This window comes from Planococcus citri, chromosome 5, assembly GCF_950023065.1.
Source record: "Planococcus citri chromosome 5, ihPlaCitr1.1, whole genome shotgun sequence".
Classification (NCBI taxonomy): Eukaryota; Metazoa; Arthropoda; class Insecta; order Hemiptera; family Pseudococcidae; genus Planococcus; species Planococcus citri.
The window spans coordinates 53659547-53680851 of record NC_088681.1 but is presented as its reverse complement, the minus strand read 5'-3'; the positions used below and the strand labels follow the sequence as shown (position 1 = coordinate 53680851).

The 21305-nt window shown below is 35.5% G+C and overlaps 1 protein-coding gene across 2 annotated transcripts in view; it reads left to right on the top strand.

Annotated features, from left to right (window-relative positions):
• LOC135848590 (uncharacterized) overlaps window positions 1–21305 on the top strand; it is a 44484-nt gene that overhangs the window by 21449 nt on the left and 1730 nt on the right. The window contains exons 18-19 of one of the 2 annotated variants that reach the window (XM_065368526.1): window positions 14084–14279; window positions 21044–21237. In XM_065368526.1, coding sequence (XP_065224598.1) covers window positions 14084–14279; window positions 21044–21237 — 390 coding nt within the window. The remainder of the gene's footprint in view (window positions 1–14083; window positions 14280–21043; window positions 21238–21305) is intronic. The other variant, XM_065368525.1, reaches the window with a different exon arrangement.

The window sequence follows — 21305 nt, the reverse complement described above, 5'->3', positions numbered from 1 at the left end:
GATACTTGGGCAAGTATTAATTAAAACTCGAGTATGCATAATACCGCGTTTTAGAATCTCTCATCTCGTCTGTGTCCATTCGCGCCAATTCCTCCGATGCTAAAATACCTAGGTACTCGCGAGAGTCGTTAATTTTCAATTTATTTATGTAGGTGGTATAATGAAATAACACAGTCGACGTTGCCCTCGTCTCTTCTCTTTGGATACAGTACATTTGAAAATGATTCGTGTACTTATTACGAATTCATATTGGGCGTAGTTAACTGAATTTTTCGACTCGATTAGGTAATTCTGACAGAGAAGGTAAAAATAATCTTCGTCGTGTTTTCTCAACTTTTTCTCCCATCCGTATTTTCATTTCCCTTTCTGCTACCCAGTTTTTTTTTTTACAAAAAAATATCCAAAAGTTCAATTGTTTTCAAAAACATCTAGGTAGTGCATAAGTGAATCAACCATGTCACAGTAATGAGAATTTTTGAAACTCTCACTGCTTCAAAATAATAATTGTTTTTCATAGTTTGCATTGTTTTAAAATTTACAAAATTTCAAATCAATTTCCCGAATTCCCCATCGCTACAATTTCATAAAGTTTTCAATAAATTTTCAGAATTTTGCATTGCTGCTGAGTTAGGAAATTTGCAATCAATTTTTAGAATTCACATTGCCTCTAAATAGTCAAATTTTGAATAATTTTTCAGAATTCTTATTGTCTTTAAATTAAAAAATTTCAAATTCAATTTTCAAGTTCATATTGTCCACAAATTGTAAAACGTTTTGTACGATAAATTCCTTCGAACTGGAAAATATCTGACTACTAGACATCAATAAATACTCGAACAAATCAAACAGACATCTTACACAGAATAAAAATAAAAGATTTATTTTTAATTCTAGGTTGTTGACCCGAAGGAAAACAACAACAACAAAACAGAGCTTTATGCTCGACTTGATAACTTTACAACTCGAAGATTAAATTAATAATAACGCGAACGAACATAATACCTAACGAAAACAACGAATATACGACGATAAATTTAACAGCCAACAGTTTACGCGATTTTACGAAAAGGACAAAATTTCATTTAATACGCAACCAACGATATTAAAATCACGAAACCGAAATTTATTTTTATTTAAAATAAAAAACTAAAAAGTTATCGAACTAAAACGTTACAGTTATTGTTACGAGACCAATTTTGCCAACACGTTTACTCAATTTTTGGAATTTACATTGCCTCCAATTTTTCAGAATTCTCATCTTCTTCATAAATATTACAATACTTATTTCATATAATTTTCAAGTTCACATTATCTGCAACTTACAGAACTTTTAATCAATTTTTGGAATTCTCAGCGTCTCTAAATACAAATTTTCATATTATTTTTTTTAGAATTTCCATTGTCTTCAAATTTATAAATTTTCAAACCAATTTTTAGAACTTGCTTTTTATTCTAAATTAAGAATTAAATCTTATAAAATATGTTAAGAATTTGAATTGCCTCTAAATTACACGAAAAAAAATATGGGTAATTTTTACAAAAAAATTTAACTAAATACTGGTATTTAGCACAATTAAGTACCAGATCCCATTCAATAATTTTTACTGTAATCGTATAGTAAAAATTATCATTTTAATAAATTTTGCTATAGGTACCAATAGTAAAAATCATTTTGTTTTAATAATTTTTACTAAATCATGATAATAAAAATTACATGTTTCAATTGTACAAAAATTAGTTTAATTACTCATTTTGAAGTAATTTTTAAATTATAAGTAAAAAGTTAAAAATTATTCATGTCAAGGTAATTCTTACTATACTTATGGCTATAGGTAGACAAAAAATTAATGAAATGAATTTTTAGTTCGCAAATGATATCATAATTCATAACTCAATTCAGCATTATTTTTGCCCCATTATCATGTACTACATAGGTAACTCCAAAGCATTTACCTATCCAATTTTCCTGCGAAAAATGTGTCACCTACCTACTTACCTCACGGGGATTCGAACCTGGGTCCCTAAATTTCCTATTCCTACCTACATGCCCTAACCACTCAGCCACGAATTCACTACGAGGGTTAGGGCATTAAAATAATATATTTGTTTGGTAAACGCCCCACCAAACCACTCCCACTTGGAATTTACAGCTAACAGACTGGGGGTGTAACAGGGTACAATGAAACACAGCTGGTGATGGAATAGACTGGGGGTATAGCAGGGTACAATGAGCGGCAGGTGTTCTACAAGTCTCCTTTTCCCTTTTTTAGGATTTAATGCATTAAAATAATGAACTAAAATTGCAATTACTCAGCAATTACCCATCCGAATTGAATAATAAATCTATACCCTCCGCCTTAATGATTCTCAAATGGTGTCCAATAGGTACGAAAAACGGTTGAAATTTCAATTTCCCAAAGCGAAACCAATAGTGTGCTACGCACACTAAAAAAAAAAATTGCAGAAAAGTATACCAATAATTGCAAAACAAAACTGCTGTTCTTTGTTGCCTAGGTCAAAGTCACGCATTTTGCCAAAGATCTAGCTTTTTTGTCAGAAATTGCCAATAACTTACCAAAAAGACGTGCTCTGCTTTCTACTAAAATTGTAAAAATCTTGTTTTTCTACATAAGCAGTCTCACTGGTTTTCCAAAAATTACCCAAGAGTCACATTTTTTTTGCCAGAAATTCTCAAAAAAGATTTTTTCACCAATAATTTTCAATAAGTCATGCTTTAAAGTAAAATTTTCAGTTTTGCTTTTTGCAAAAATTCTTGATTTTTTGAAAATTGACAAAAATTTGTCGATCTTTTTTGCAAAAAATTCTGAAAAGGTTCACTTTATTCCAAAAGTGATGTAAAAGTAGGTACCTGTCACTGTTTCGCTAGAATTCGCCAAAAAGTCTCGTTGTTTCAACCAAAGTTGCAAAAAAATTTCATTTTTAGCCAAAAATTGCAAAAACATTTCTGTTTTTTCCTAAATAATACCAAAAGCTTGCTTTTTGCCAAAAATTTTCGCGTTTTAGCAAAATAATAAAACTGAAAAGTTTTTCTTTTTTACTAAAAATTGCCAAAAATTGAAAATTGCTATACTTTTTTTTTTTTATAAACAGTTTTGTCAGTTTTGTTTTTTATCAAAAAGTGGCAAAAAATCTCACTTAGTAGAAAAAAATTGAGAAAAATGTCCTTTTTTCCAAAAATTGTCCAAAGGTCTCGCTTTTTGGCCAAAAATGTACCAAAAACGTCTGCTTGAATTGTTAAAAATTTTCGCTTTTTCAAAGTTTCTGAAAAATTCCTTCTTTTTGACGAAATTTCAAAAAAATTAGTACTATTTTTTGAAAAAATTTTAAGTACTTAGTCACTTTTTTCTAAAAATTGCTGAAAAACTCTTCCTTTTTTGCTGAAATTGTCGAAATCCCCGATTTTTATTACCGAGAAGATTACCAAAAAAAATTTGCTTTTCTATCAAAAAGTTGCAAAGAAATAGTCACGCTTTTTAAAATTAACCCAAAAACATTTCAATTTGTAGGTAATGTTCGGGGTTATTTGGTAATATTTTCTTGCATTAACATATTTTAATGATTTGCTCAAGCTTTTCTATTTTTTCAAATCCTTTTTTCTCTAATAAAGTTAATTTTTTTTTAGTTTTTTTGTTGGAAAAAAGCGAGTACGCATCATGAGAATATTCTAATCATTTGTGTTACTCATTATCGATTTTTTCGGGTGATTATCTCCATTATAATGTTTATTCAATTTTGGAATCATTTTTCAAAAATTTGCAATATTGACCCTTGGGGAAGGGGGAGGGGAACTCGAAATTTCGGAAATTGTCGCCTGAATTGTCGCCTGAGACATCAAAATGTAGGATTTTTGGGCTCTCGAATTCAATTTCGGCAACATTTTTCAAAAATGTGCAATATTGACCCTTGGGGAGCTGAGGAAAGAGGGGGGGGGGGGGACTCGAAATTCTGGAAATTTTCGTGTGAGGTATCGAGATGTAGGATTTTTGGCTCCCGAATTCAATTTTGGCATCATTTTTCAAAAATTTGCAATGTTGATCATTGGGTGAGGAGGAGGGGCACTCAAAATTTTGGAAATTTTCGTGTGAGGTATCGAAATGTAGAATTTTTGGGCTCACGAATTCAATTTCGGCATCATTTTTCAAAAATGTACAATAGTAACCCTTGAGGAGGAGGAGGAGGAGGAGGAGGAGGGAGGGAGGGGGGACTCGAAATTCTGGAAATTTTCGTGTGAGGTATCGAGATGTAGGATTTTTGGCTCCCGAATCCAATTTTGGCATCATTTTTCAAAAATTTTCAATGTTGACCCTCGGGCGAGGGGGAGGGGAACTCAAAATTTTTGAAATTTTCGTGTGAGGTATCGAAATGTAGGTTTTTTGGAACATTTTTCAAAGATGAGCAATTTTGACCCTTGGTGAGCGGGGGGGAGGGGGGACCTAAAATTTTGGAAATTTTCGGGTGACGTATTGATATGTAGGTTTTTTGGGCACTCTAATTCAATTTTGGCATCATTTTTCAAAAATTTTCAATATTGACTCCTGAGAAAGAGGGGCAAAACTCAAAATTTTGGAAATTTTCGAGTGAGATATCAAAATAATAAGTTTTTTATACTCTTAATAAATTCAAATTTGGCACCATTTTGCAAAAAATTTGCAATATTCACCCTTGGGGAGGGGAGGACTTGAAATTTTGGAAATTTTCGTGTGAACCATCAAAATGTAGGATTTTTTGGCTCTCAAATTCAATTTCGACATCATTTTTCAAAAATTTTCAATTATGAATCTTGACGAGAAGGAGGGGAGGGGAGGGGGACTCAAAACTTTGGAAATTTTTATGTGAGGTATCGAAATGTAGGATTTTTGGCTTCCAAATTCAATTTTGGCTCCATATTACAAAAATTTACAATGCTGACCCCTTGGGGGAGGGGAAGGGGAACCCAAAATTTGGGAAATTTTCGTGTGAGGTATCGAAATGTAGGTTTTTTGGGCACCCGAATTCAATTTTGACATCATTTTTCAAAAAATGTGAATTATTGACCCTTGGGAAGGGAGAGGGAACTCAAAATTTTGGAAATTTTCGAGTGTGGTATCAAAATAATGAGTTTTTTATGCTCTTAAATTCAATTTTGGCATCAATTTTTCAAAAGTTTGCTATATTAACTCTTGATGAAAAGGGGGCAAGACCTAAAATTTTGGAAATTTTCGTGTGGGGCATCAAACTGTAGGATTTTTGGGCTCTCGAATTCAATTTCGGCATCATTTTTCAAAAATGTGCAATAGTGGCCCTTGAAGAGGGAGGGGGAACCCCAAAATTGTGCAAATTGTCGTGCACGGTATCGAAATGTAGGATTTTTGGCATCCAAATTCAATTTTGGCACCATTTTTCAAAAATTAGCAATGCTGACCCCTTTGGGGGGAGGGGGAGGGGAACTCAAAATTTTGGAAATTCTCGTGTGAGGTATCAAAATGTAGGTTTTTCGGGCACCCGAATTCAATTTTGCCATAATTTTTCAAAAATTTGCAATATTAATTCCTAAGGAGAGGGGAGAAAAACTCAAAATTTTGAAAATTTTCGAGTGAGGTGTCATATTAATAAGGTTTTTGGACTCTTAAATTCATTTTTGGCATCATTTTTCCAAAAATTTGCAATATTTACCCCTGTCCTCTGGAGGAAGGGGAAGTCACGTGCCTCAAAATTTTTCAAAATGATGAAATTTTTCTCTTTTTTTGTACGATAAATCGATCAAAATCGATAAATCAGACTCACGAATATTGAAAATAATCAAACAATTCGACTGACAAAACATGACAATTCAAAATAAAAATAATATTTATTTTTAACGGTCGTTGACCCTAAGATCTAACGAACCTAACGAACAAATAACTGAGCAAAAAGCTCGATGACTTTACAACTCGACGATTAAATCAATATTAACGCGACGAACTTATATACATAACGAAAACAACAAATATACGACGATAATTTAACAGCCAACAGTTTACGCGATTTTACGAAAAGAACAAAATTTCATTAAAAATATAACCAGCGATATTTAGAATTCGCGAAACGAATTTTATTTTTTATTTAAAAATAAAAACTAGAATTACCGAGCATAAATGTTACGGTTACGGTATCAATTTTGCCAACACCCCACCATAAAAATATTTTACCTAACACGCGTACCACTAAAATAAACGTAAAACTTGTTGCTTCTTATCAATACCGGTGTTTGTAAACACTTTGAAACAAAATATTTTTACAGCAAAATTTCAGTTTAATTATACTTAAATTACATAAAAATCGACTCGAAAACTTAATTTAAGCGTTAAATAATGACTCACAGAGTCTATCGAATACGGTACGTGTAGTGGCTTTGGTCAAAATATCGGCAAGTTGATCTGCCGAAGATATCTTTTGCAAGTATATTATCTGTTTCGTGACTAAATCGCGTATATGATGATAACAGACATCTATATGTCTGGTACGTTTCGATTCGACCGTATTCGCAACGGCAATCGCTGCATTAGAATCGCAATACACCGGTACGGTGTCAATACGAACTTCTAATTCGACAAACAGATTTCGCCAAGCCAAGACTTCCTTTCCAGACGTACTTAACGCAACATACTCCGCTTCACACGACGAAAGACTAACACAATTTTGTTTCTTGACTACCCAGTCAATAACGTTGCCATAATGTAACACGAAAATTCCAGACGTTGATTTTCTGTCTAAACAATCACCAGCGAAGTCCGAATCTACGTATACTCTTACAGAGTATTTATCAACGACTTCAGGTATTACGTAGGTAAGTTTCACGTTCAACGTACTACGCAAATACCTGAGAATACGCTTACTATATTCGAATAGCTCCTTGTTTGCCAAGTGCTGGTATCTGCTTAGAAAGTTTACAGCAAAAGCGATATCGGGACGTGTTCCCCTTGCTATGTAACTTAAACTTCCTAAGAGACCACGCACTTTGGTTTCATAACTTTTATCGAGCTTGAGATTAGTAATCTTCAAGCCCGGTTCGATTGGAGTTGAGATACTATTCGAATTAGATAGCCCGTAATCATTAACTAACTGCTCGATATATGAATTTTGATGTATTTCTAACTTTTCTTTACTACGATTAATTTCCATTCCAATGAACTTCTTGCATTGTTCCAGGTCTCTGATTCCAAAACGCTCATTCAATCGCTTGACCAACCACTCAATTAGACGATCATCGCAACCTGTAATTAGAAAATCGTCCACGTAAACGACAAAAACGCAACGAAGAGGATTTTCAGCGTCGAAATACACACAAGGATCGACTTTACTCCTTACGAAACCGAGCGAAAGTAAGTACTCGTTCAATTTTACGTTCCACGATTTGGGACTTGTTTTTAACCCGTATAACGAACGTTTGAGAATATATACGATACCTTTCTCTCCATTAGTCCCTTTCGGTGGGTTGAACATAATACCTCGATTTATATCTCCATTGAGAAATGCAGTACTCACATCTAGCTGTCTCAACTGCCACTTGTTGACCATAGCTAGATTGAGCATCGAGCGTATTATCGGTTGATTAGGTGTTGGAGCGTATATTTCATCCAACTCATAAAAATGGTTGTCTTTGAAACCACGCAACACCAATCTAGCCTTAAATTTCACCCCACCATTCGAGTTGATTTTTTTCTTTAGAACCCACTTACTGTCTACTTTCGAGTAATTCTCTTTATTTACACTTTTTTCAGATGCTGAATACCAAACGTCCTTGATCTCCATCGCCTTTAACTCTTCATCTATCGCTACACGCCAAAATTTCGATTCAGGACCGTTTAACCCTTCTTCATACGTAAGGTCATCGACCCCAGCGAGTGCAAAGCAAGCAAAATCGTCGCTACGTTCATCTGAAGAAGATGTATCGATCAAACTACGATCTACCAAGTTATCACCGCTACGTTCGGCTTCAGTCAGCTCATCTGGGTTTATCCAATTGGAGCAACCAGGAGCTGAATCAGCGTTACTTACCGGTGTAACCGTAGGTACGATATTCACATCGCTTACACTCACTGATACCGATGTTTTTAACAGATGATCGTTAATAACATCGTGTATTTTACGCGTTTCGTCTACTTCTACGCAACTCGAATTCGTAAATTTATTTCGTAAAACATCGTACAATACATAACCTGTCTCTGTAAAACCGAGTAAAACCATATCGATCGACTTCTCATCAGTTTTCTTTCTCTTTTCAGGCGGTACTAGAACTCGTGCAACGCTTCCAAACAATCTCACTCTCGATAAATCCGGCTTTCGGCGATTCCACAGCTCGTACGGTGACAGATCGTTCAAGGCGGAATGCGGTAAACGATTGTACACGTAGTTTGCCGTGTATGCAGCGTAAAGCCAGAATTTATTCGTTAAACCTCCTTCGTACAGCAGAGCTCGCATTTTTTCTTGGATGGTTCGGAAGAAACGCTCGACGGTACCGTTATGCTGCTTTTCATACGGCTCACTGTTCTGCATAGATATGCCCTTTTCGTCGACAAACTCTTTAAAGGTACCTCCAATAAACTCGCTAGCGTTATCGCACCTGATACGCTTCACTTTCGTACTCCATAACGTTTCACTTATATTTACAAATTTTTTCAGGTAGGTACCTACTTCGGCTTTACTTCTCATTCCGAACGTTACTCCCCATCTCGTACAGTCATCTACGAAGCCAATCAAATATCGCTCGCCTTCTAGTCCTTCTGTAATAGGACCCATTACGTCAATATGAACAAGATCGAGCGGGTTCGGATACCTATATCTACACGAATCGTAGGTATGTTTCTTTTGTTTTGCTTTACAGCAAATTTGACACTGATTGAAAGGTGGGCAATCACATCCACGTAACTCAGGAATCTTATCTAGTACCGTTTTGCTCGTATGAGCCAACCTACAATGCCAGATGTCACCTTCACCTTTTAACCTATTTACTTTCTTTTTATTTTTCAGATTTACATCACTGTCACTGCACGTACTGGTATTTCCTATACCTACACTAGAAACATTCGAAACTACAGCTCCAGAATCATTACCTATCGTCGTCGAAGTATTACCTACATTTGTCGAGTCGCTATTATCGTTTGTAATCAACGCAGATGAATAATTAGAACAGGAGTACAACATAGGAGGTATATTTATCATAAATTGAATCGTATACAATCCATTATCATTAAGTACTAATTTTGACACTAAATTTCCCGCAGGATCGACCAAACGAGGATCTTCATCGAAGAAGAAACGATAACCATTCGCTACGATTTTCGACACGGACAGAAGACTAAAAGAAAGACTAGGTACGTAGTATACCTCGTTCAACCAATAGACGTTTCCGTCATCGGCTAGAACTCTCAATCGACCTACTCCTTCTTTGATCAAAGAGACTTCACAATGAGCGGATTGTAAACTTTCGTTTATTTTCCTCTCATCGTGCAAGACTCCATGATGTTTCAGAAAATGCGACGTCGCACCACTATCGACGACAAACGTGATAAAATCGACGCCATCGTCGTCGTTTGTCTCGACGTATGCATTTTCTTCACCGAGATTCAAAGCAGTCGAGTCACCTAAAAAATAGTTTGACCCGATATTTACGTTACGCGAATTTCCGAAATTAGAAATCGCAACACTGTCACCGAAACTACTACGACCGACACTATTTTTAACGAATTCATCTACGATATTACGACTACGACCTTCATCTAACGAGAAATTTTCTTTTTTTCCAGATGTCGACGGAAAAAGACCTAACGCGATAGATGGACGAGGACCTGACGAACCGGACGAACTTGACGGACCAGACGTACCCGATGTACCACTCGACGAACCGTTACCACCATTATTACGCGACGAATCACCGTTCTGTGGGCAGTTTCGACCGATATGCCCAGTCAGATTGCAACGATAGCAAACGATACTTCCCCGAGGGTTGGTATCGTTTCTATAATTCCCTCCGGCGGATCGACAAGACTTGGCCATATGGCCCCGTTTATGACACTTATAGCAGGTACGATCCTTGGCTTGAACGAAGCCACTACTACCGCTACGATCACCGTTACCATTCGACGAATTACCGGACGAGTTCGAACTACGATTACGCGACTTATTACGATTACGATTACGATTATTTTTATTACCGGATTGATCGGATGCGGCCATCGCTGAACCGGTACTTGTCGAACCTTTCGAAGCCGAGGAGTTCTTCGAGGCATCTTCCAAACTCAAAAGCAACGACGAAATTACTTTCGGATTTGGGTCTCCAGCTGTGACGTGAACTAGTCCTCGCGCAGTCATACGCACTGACTCGTACTTAGGTGAGTTGCCTAACGCGTTGATCAGATACGTATAGATTTCCGATGGAGTCAACTTCACGTCCAAACTCTCCATATCGTTGACTAGCGTATAAAATGCCTCTAGGAACTCCTTCGAACCTTTGTACATATCGATGACAATCTTCGAAATACGAGTTCGACAGTCGATAATTGCTGCTTGGTTTTCCGCCTGGTACAAGGAGTTGAGCTCCGTCCAGAATACGTACGGATCCTCTGTCTCCTTGACCAGTCGGAAAATGTTCTCAGCTACGTGCCTAATTAAAATTTCTAAAGCTTTCGCTTTTTTACGCGGCGATAACGAATTTACTTGGAGAATCGCGGTTTGAAGTCCTTTGGCCGACAAAATGACCTTTATTTTTCTCTTCCAGGAGACGAAACCCGTACCGCGAAAGACCATCGACTCCATTACGCGATTATCACCGGCACCGAACATATTTTCACTCGACGAACTACTCGAATCGGATTCTACAGCTACGTCGTCGGACTCGTCGTCGCTACTTTCACTACCTTCGGACTTGTCGTCGGATGGACCAGGAGGTGGAGGAGGTGGAGGACCGGATGGTGGATTAGACGGAGGAGGAACGGAGTCAACAGGGATCGTCGGATCGTCGGATGTCGAATCACCAAAACCTGCTGAACTTGGACCAGCTTCCGAATCGCCGGATGACTCAGATACGTGCTGTAACGTTACTTTACTTTTACCTTTCGACTTCGGTATACTTTGTTCTGGTTTTTCCTTTTCAGAAAAACCACGAAACTCGGCGCTCGATTTACGCTTATCTACACTACTGTCGTCGTCGTCTACGTTGACCGATTTTCCTGACCGCAAATAGGACAGGACTGTCGACATTTACTTCGTCGAACACTACACGAACCAATACGCTGAAGCTACACAAGCCAGAAAATTCCACACAGGAAGTCGAATTGCGAAACAGAGCTTTCACGAACTACGCTCTACGCTACCATGTACGATAAATCGATCAAAATCGATAAATCAGACTCACGAATATTGAAAATAATCAAACAATTCGACTGACAAAACATGACAATTCAAAATAAAAATAATATTTATTTTTAACGGTCGTTGACCCTAAGATCTAACGAACCTAACGAACAAATAACTGAGCAAAAAGCTCGATGACTTTACAACTCGACGATTTAATCAATATTAACGCGACGAACTTATATACATAACGAAAACAACAAATATACGACGATAATTTAACAGCCAACAGTTTACGCGATTTTACGAAAAGAACAAAATTTCATTAAAAATATAACCAGCGATATTTAGAATTCGCGAAACGAATTTTATTTTTTATTTAAAAATAAAAACTAAAATTACCGAGCATAAATGTTACGGTTACGGTATCAATTTTGCCAACATTTTTAAAGAATTTTTACATTTAAAAAATTGATGTGAATATTTCACTCAGTGGTATGAGGGTACTTTATGCACTGAATAGTAACGAAAGGAGCGCGGAGAGGAGAAGTTGATTTCTCAAAAATGAAAATATGTTTATCAGCTTCTTTTAATACATACATACCTACATATTTTAGTCATCAGAATGACTATTTATTTCAACCCACAGACCATAAAATATTTTGATAAACAACACCGGAGAATAATTTTAACCTCGCGGGAGTGTACGGTGGAGGTTAGACTAGAATCTAGACAGCCTTGAGGGGCAAGCCAGATGAGTCAATGGCCTTATATGAGGCCAGACTGGAAGACAGAAAACCTTGAGAAGCCAGACAGGCACGCAGACAACCTCTCGAGAGGTCAGATAGGCAGAGAAACTTCCATGAGAGACCGGATCAGCAGGTCAGTGATCTCGAGAGATCATGGAGATGGGTCAATGCCCCCAATCCCAGAATAATGATACGTAGACCGAATAAGCCTTGCACATTTTTCCTTAGTTCTGAGGGAAATCCGGCTAAAAATGAGTAATTTCAGTGACCGAGTGATCGAGATGAGGTTCTCTTGTAAATATATTTCTTATAGGTACAGTTTACAAAATAAAATCTCGAAAGGTATCATTGTGTCATACTCATACCGTCAATAGTGTTGTCAAATTTTTCGTCAAATTAAACATTTATCCCTCCATCACCCCCCCCCCCATCACCCTCCTACATAAAACACCTACTCAAAATTACAAGTCATCTAACATTTACATCAAGCCGAATTCCACCGATCGCGATCATGGTTTGTACTTGTATTTTCACCTGTATACCGTATAATTGTTATACCTACCTATTCTGAAACTTGATTATTATTCGCGAATAAAATGATCCCCATTGAATCCACGTTCCACGAGTTGGACAAAACAACCTACCTAGGTACCTACCTAGTACCTACCTACGCAAAATGTTCAAAAGATTCTTCACTATTTGCCCTATCTTCATTCAAATCTAACATTCAACAAACAAGGTTCGAAATGTAAACGAAACAAAACACCGCGTATAGTTTGAAAATGTTGAAAAACAATCAAATAACTGAGGAAAAGTTAGCGTACCTACCAAGATCTTATCATCAGTCGTATTAAGTGCAATTACCCAGCACACCTCTCCTCGTCGATGCGTTTTTCTCTGCAGTAATTCTACATTCTTCTCAGTTCCCACTTCTGTGTTCAGTTCGAAAACACACAGACATACAATCGAATATCTACAAGTATTACTAATTCACGAATTGATAAAGTTTTTATGGCTTCGAGAAAACTTAAGACGAGGTGTAGAGTAGGTAAAAGTATAACAGCTATAGAAGCAGCTTCATGCACATAGCGTCTTTATTACGAGAAGACGATTCTCCATTAGTCTGGGTGTAAGTTTTAATTATATAAGAACCTATTAATACCGACGCGTCGAGTCTAATACGTTTTGAAACTTTTCACGCTGTGTTGCGGGGCAGGGGAGGGGTGGGGGGGAGGGGGTGCGAAAAATTGATAAGTAATTTTTAGCGTCGCGAGTTTGCTCTTTTTTTTAACAACATCGTATAAAGTGGCTATACGAGTACAATATTGGACGACATTTGCTCAAGTGCCTGTACGAATATTTTGGCGAAATTTATAGCGAAATTGTGCGGGGCATTAAGACGACGAAACGACGCACTATATCGCCGCACGGTTTATTGGCCATTTTATCAACATTATTGGCTATAAATCTGCTTTTAAAAAGATGGCGAATGGCGAAAAACACGCGACATTTCTTTTTACGCGTTGTAATGTCGCGAATTTCTACGCTCTTCGGGCCGAAGATGGTATTCAAATTTCGTGATGTAATTTACGAGTACCTATTTACGCAGCAGGAGGGGAATAGGCTTAATAGATTTTCACTTTGGGAAAGTCAAGGTTTTATTATACTAGTATCTACGCGTAAAACTTGGTTGCATTTTTGCCTTCTTTTTCTTTTTTTTACCGAATGTGTTACCCCTGTTTTTAAGTTGTGTGTTGCTTTTTTTTGGAGGAATTGGGTATTGAGGGGGGAGTGTTTGGGTTATTTTACGAATATTTTGTGTTCAATGTGGTATTGCATGAGGCTTTCCATGTTAATAAAATATTTGAAAGGAGCTTTCTGCGAATTCCAAGCTCCAAAAACCTCATCGACTCGAATTTCTACCTATTCTCACAACCAGATTATTCTCAAACTGAAAACATATAAGCTTAAAATTTCACTTTTTTTATTTTCTTCTGGACCAGGTGGCCGTCAACGAGAAAGGCAAAATACAACGCTTGATCATTGATACATATACCGATAAGGGTGTCACTTTGAACGAACCTCTCCTCGATGGACTCGTGTCGCATATTCAAAATTGCTACGATGCGACCACTTGGAAAATCACTGCGTACGATGTGAGAACAGATTACACCACAAATACGTACGCCAGAGCACCTGGTACGTGATGTAAATCGTCATCTTATCTTATCAAATAATTTAATTTGATCTGATCGATATCGATATCGAAGCATAAGATGGACAAGGGGGTAGTTTTGAGATCTCTTGGTGGTTTGGAATTCGTTTATGAGCACTCATTTTTTCACTAACAATGTGTTGCTTTGCTTACTTATGTACGCTTTGGATCGAGAACTGCGGATGATCTGGATGTTGAAAATGGCCCAGATCATCTTCAGATCGAGGACACTGCATGAATATTTTAAAGATATCTTAAGTAGATTTTAATTTTTAATTTTAATTTTCTTGATACTTTGTTAGGAAACCCATTATTGTCTAGGTACAGTAAAAGTGTCAGTGACCCGTTGTCAAATTTTGAGTCTTCGACTTTCCTTAATACGCCTCTCTTCAGCCTATTTGATTTGAGAGGATAGCATTTTTCGAGAAAAACTCGTCTTTTTTCGAGAATTGAAACATTACCAAAAAATTTAATAATCAAATTATTGCAGAATTGACATAGACATAGACATTTATTTTTTAAAGTGCTTACAACACAATAATATTTAGGTTTTAAAAGCACTTATACTATTTTTTTAAAAATTAAACTAGATGGAGTAATTTATCATTTTTGATTAATTTAATAATATTATTAAAATTTAATTTATTATCTATCAATGAATTTGGTAGTTTGGCTAATGCAGTTGTTCGTATTAGACGTGTTTTCGTGCGTTCAGTTAATGTGTCAAATACCAGCTTGGTATAGCTTGGTTGTTATCTGCTTCGTGAGCGTAGTGTAACGTGCAACGAGAGTGATACAACGTACAACGTAGCATCTGTATTTATACACACACCTCGTTATCAGCTGATCAAATCAATTCATATTCGCTTTCATATTCGCTTTCCAACATGGATAAATTAACGGAATTAGTCACAAATATGGCACAAGATCTCAAGCAGATCAAATCAACAACAGGACAAACAAACTCTAAAGTCGAAGATATTGGTGTAAAACTTGATAAAATTGGTTCAGAGCATGAGCAAATGAAGGAGGATATTGACTATCTTATCGAGGAAAACAAATGGTTGAGAAGTCATTTCAACGACTTAGAGCAATACTCAAGAAAGCCAAACATTATCGTAAGCGGAATTCCAGTACAAAAAGATGAAGACCTATACAATGTAATGAAAACTCTAGGTAAAGAATTGGAAGTAACTTTACAAGAATATGATATCGTAGCAGTACACAGATTACCATCCAAATCAGACACACCTCCGATAATAGTTCGTCTACTAAATTACGACAAAAAGTCATCTTTAATCTCCGGAGCAAAACGCTTAAAACCAAAAACAGATATGTTGGGTATTAACCCTCCAGTGCCGATTTACATTAGTGAACATCTATCGTACGAGACAGCAAAAATCCTCAAATACGCTCAGAACCTTCGAAAGGATAATTTAATACGTTTTGCCTGGGTCAAGGATGGAAAGGTTCTGGTCAGAGTGAAGGAGGACTCTCCGGTAGTCAGAATGACGAGTGTAAATGACATAAATCACCTCCAGGAAAAACTTCAAAGCAGTTTGAGCACAGTTCACGAAGATGGATCGGATACTGAACCAGTAGCGGCAAATACGAGAAACAAGAAATCAAACAAGCAGCAACTCAAGATTACAAATTATGCAAAACCTAAACCTAGTAAAAGATAGTGTGAAAAGCCAAACTCAGCCTGCCCAGTCAGATCTGGTCAATCAGGGCAGGTAGACCAAATTCCCCCAACAACTTTTAGAAAAATCGGATTAATATTGCAAGTTTGAACGTTCGAACCCTTTTAAATGAAGAAAATTTGCTCGAACTCGAAAATGCTCTAGATAATTCCAAAATTGATATCCTAGGACTGGGAGAGGTGAGGAGAAGGGGGGAAAATTTAATTGAAACGAAAGAAGGAAACCTTCTCTGTTATATAGGGAATAGTTTTGGACAAAAAGGGGTTGGGTTCTGGATCCATAAAAAATACAAAAAGTCACTAAAAGAATTTAGAGGAATTAATGACAGAATAGCGGTTTTAGTGATGAAGACAGGTAAAAAAGATTGTCTAACACTAATTCAAGTTTACGCACCTACTGCCACCTCCGAGGAAAATGTGAGTGAGAAGTTTTATGACGAACTCGAAGAAACCTATAATAACATTAAAAAAGATAAAAACAATCAAATCATCCTAATGGGTGACTTCAATAGCCAAATAGGAAAGAGAAATGAAGAGGAAAAAGCAAATTTGGGACCATATTTCTTTGGTAAGAGGAATGATAGAGGATGGCGATTGGTAAGATTTTGCCAAAAAAATAATTTAAAAGTAGTGAATACTCTGTTCAAAAAAAGATACAATAGAAAATGGACCTGGGAAGCACCTAACCACGAATTCAAAAGTGAAATAGACTATATGCTAACCCCTCTAAGCTCAAAAAATATCACAAATTTTGAGGTTCTTTATAATTTCCCTTACAATTCCGATCATAGAGTAATATCATGCACTCTGGAGGTTCAAAACTCAAACTCAAAATATCTCCAAAACCCTCAAAAACTCCAAAAAACTCTAACCATTAATTGTGGAAGACCCTCAGAGGAAAATAAGCGTAGATACCAAAATGAACTAAACAAAAGTCTCAGTGAAATAGACTGGGATGGGGAGACAGATTACATAAACAAACTCATAGTGAAAGCCTTAATAAATGCCAATGAAAACACTCAAATAAAAAATGAAACACTAAATCCCAGTAAATTACCAGATGATATAAAAATCTTGATACAGGATAGAGAAAAACTAAAACTCAAAAAACATAAAACAACAAAAACAAAAATAGAACTGAATCTACTAAGTAAAAGAATAAAATCAGAGTTGAGGATTTTCAACAAGGAAAAAAATGAAAAATACATTCTTGAAACTATGGAATCTACCAAAAGCTTGAAGCAGATTAAAAAATACCGATGTCTGGGAAAAATTTACACTCCTTACCTTTCTGATGAAAGGAATAACAGAATTCATGATAGAAACAAAATTAATGAACACGCAACTCAATTCTATTCCAAATTATATGAAGATAAAAATCATTTGAATCCATCAGGAAATGCACTAGGAATAGAGACTTCGGAGCCTGAAATACTATCTAGAGAAGTGGAGTGGGCTATAAAAAACTTAAAAAACAATAAATCTCCAGGTCCAGACAAAATTACTAATGAATGCTTTAAAATAGGAGAGGAAATAGTTATAAAAGTGCTGACCATATTCTTTAATAAAATCTGGAAAGAACAAAGGATACCCAAAGACTGGAAACATTCAGATATCATTTTAATCTTTAAAAAGGGAGAAAGGGACAAAATTAATAATTACAGACCTATTTCTTTAACTTCAAATATTTCTAAAATTTTTTCAAAAATTCTAGAGAGGAGGCTTAGACATTTTTTGTATCAACCTAGAGAACAGGCTGGTTTTCGCTCAGGGTTTTCCACAATTGATCATCTTCAGGTCCTAAACCAATTAATAGAAAAATGTAATGAGTATCAAATAGAACTCCACCTAGCCTTCATAGATTTCACTAAAGCCTTTGACTTACTAAAACATAAATTTCTGCTGTTGGCCTTGGAGAGACAGGGGGTCCCTCCCTTCTTTGTTGGGATCATAAGAGAACTATATACCAATTTGAAAGGACGAATAATTACAGACGTACCTGGGGAACTTTTTGATATTCAACGGGGAGTAAGACAGGGGGATCCCTTGTCGCCCCTGATGTTCAATAGCAGTCTGGAGGAGGTGTTCAGAGATCTGGGATGGGAAAAAAGGGGTTTGAAAATTAATGGGGATTACTTAAGCAACCTGAGATTTGCAGATGATGTAACACTGGTAGCAGGGACAAAACAGGAGCTTGAAAAAATGATAGCAGAACTGAATGAAAAGGGAAAAAACGCAGGTTTAGCAATGAACTTATCAAAAACAAAATTGCTCAACAATGTGGATGAAAGATACGACATAACCATTGATGAAGCAAAAATTGAAACGGTAGGAAGTGTAATCTATCTCGGACAAAAGATCTCATGCAAAAACAACCAAATAGAAGAAATTGAAAGAAGAATAACTCTGGCTTGGAACAAATTTTGGTCGCTAAAATTTATTTTCAAAGGTCCCTTCTCAGCAAAAATAAAAAGTGAAACTTTCAACACATGCGTCCTCCCAACTCTTACGTATGGCTCTGAAACATGGACAATATCAAAAAAAATAGAACAAAAAATAAGAACTACTCAAAATGCAATGGAAAGATCCATGCTAAATCTAAAAAAAAGAGATCGGATTAAAATCAAAACAGTAAAAATGAAATTGAAAAATAATCGAAACGCAGTCAAACTGATAAAAGCAAAAAAATGGGGGTGGGGGGGTCATGTGGCTAGATTAAGGGACAACAGATGGACACAAAAAGTCACTTTCTGGTTCAATACTGGGATAAGAAGGCAAGGGAAACAGAGGGCTAGGTGGAGGGACGACTTTAGGAAACTACTGACCCATCACCATTTTCAAAAGATCGCCCAGGACAGGAAAGAATGGTGCAGGCTGGGGGAGGCTTTTGCCCTATCTTAGGGTCACGAGTGTTATCTATGTATGCTTGTAACACTTGTAAAATAAAGCTTTTTATTTTATTTTATCAATGAATTTGTTTTGAGAAAAATTGAGCAAAAAAAGAACACAAAACTTATGTATTTTATATTTGACAAAATCAGACAGAACTAAAAAAAAAAGGATCAAAATCATTCAAGCTTACTAAAAATTTGTTAGAACTTCACCAAAATCAGGCAAAATTCAATTAAAATTGCTTAAAACATTGTGAAGAACTTGTAAAAAATGCATGAAAAAGAACCAGAAAAGAAAATTTGAATTACTGAAAATCATCAAATAGGTACATAGAATTTTAATAAACTTAGGCAAACTATGGTGAACATTAGATCAATCTTGAAAAAAAAAATAAATTAAAAATTGGGGACCCAAAAAATTGAAATTTCAGTGAAATTTGGTGAAATGGTAACGAAAATTTCAGAACTCAAAAACACGAATAAAGTATTAAAATCCCTCAAAATCCATAAAATATTATGAAAATTTACCAAATACAGCACAAAAACATCCTAGAAACTTCTTCTAAACACAAGTAAAAACTTCAAAGTCGCTAAAAATTACCTAAAATTGATGGAATTTTATAGCATAAAATAAAATCAATAAAAAATCATGAAACTTCAGTGCAATTTGGCTTTACCGGAAAACAGCTTCAAAATCGTTAGCAATGAAAAAAAGTTCTAAAGATCAATGAAATAGTGAAATTTGACCAAAAATGCATGAAAAAAATGTTGAAAACATGCAGTTGAAATGAAACATTCAACAAAAAACATCAAAATTACTTCAGATCTGCTAAAAAATAGTTTATGTAATTTTTCAATTAATTTTCTAAAAATGCACGAAAAAAAGGCAAGTGTTAAATTGGTGTGAAAACACTCAAAAAAATCCTGTAAAATCACTGAAAATTACTATCAAAAATCAATGAAACTTTTGGAAAAATTTATCAGGTTCGAATAAAAACGTGTTAAAATCATGTAAGAACACTAAAAAAAAAAAAATTACTGCAAAATTACTGAAAATTACCAATATTTGATAAAAAATGCTTAAATGTTTAAAATGTGTTAAAATGATGTAAAAATACTAAAAAAAATTTTCAAAATGGCTAAAAAAATTAAACATTATTAAGCTTTTAGTAAATTTTTTGGAGAAGAAATGCATGAAAAGGTGTTGAATACGTGATAAAATTATCCATTAAAAAAAACACTAAAAAAATAATTTTAAAATCACTGAAAAATATCAAAAATTAACGAAATTTTATTGAAATTCGTCGAAAATGCATGAAAAATAGTCAAAATGTTGTGAAAACACTCCTCCAAAAAATAACAAAAAAAAGCACCAAAATATCAAAACACCAAAAGCACCAACAAATTTTTTAGTGTTCTAAATGTTTTTTTTTAAATTTTTGATAATTGTCACAATTTGAAAAAATTTTATTAAAATTCAACTATAAGTCATTTAGTGCATTTTTTGTTTTTTTTTTGAGAAAAAAAAGTTTTTGTCGTAAATTGAGTGGAAATTTTGGCTGTGAAGGTTTTTTTTCGGTGTCAGATTTTTCTGAGAGATTCCACTACCCTGAAAATTGCTCATTTTTTAGCTCAAAAATCGAGCCAAAAAATTATTCGCTGAAATTGAATTCTATGTATTATGACGTTGTCTGACTAATTCGTGGTCTCTGAGAACAAAAATGATGTTCAAATTAGGTCTCGGTTCAGAATTTTCGAAAAAAAAATCGCCACTAAGAATTTCGAGATAATTTGTTTTAAAAAATATGATAAACAAATTGATTCGAACAGTTTACTTACAACTTTGGGAACCCCTTGGAGCTCATATTTCGAAAAGTGAGAGAGAGGAGGGTGCTGGAAAAGGTCGGATTGGATTAAAGAAGTCCTTCGAAAACATGTCATTCGATACATATCCCACGATTTCCTCAAAATTTTCAGATTTGACTATAATGAAGAAGGGCTGCTGGGAAGTGGAGGGGGAAATTACCAGACTAATATTATGGGTCTTCTAAATCGCTCAATTGCGGCTTAAGATTCTCTGGTTACTTTAGAACCAATCTCATCACGTCAAATTCATACCTACAATAAACGAACATCTCTCTCGATAATTTCACAGGTAGCACAGAAGGAGTAGCACTGATCGAATGCATCATGAATCATATCGCCAGCGTAACTAATCTCGATCCGACCGCCGTAAGATTGGCTAATCTCAATATGGAACTTTCTTCATCCATACCACCGATGATAGATGATATAAAACAAACCTCAGATTTGATGAATCGCTTAAAATCTGTTGAAGATTTCAACAAGGTAAGAGCTTCAGGATAGGATTCAGAAAACTGATTCAATTTTGCCTTAATCTTAAGTATTTTCTATTT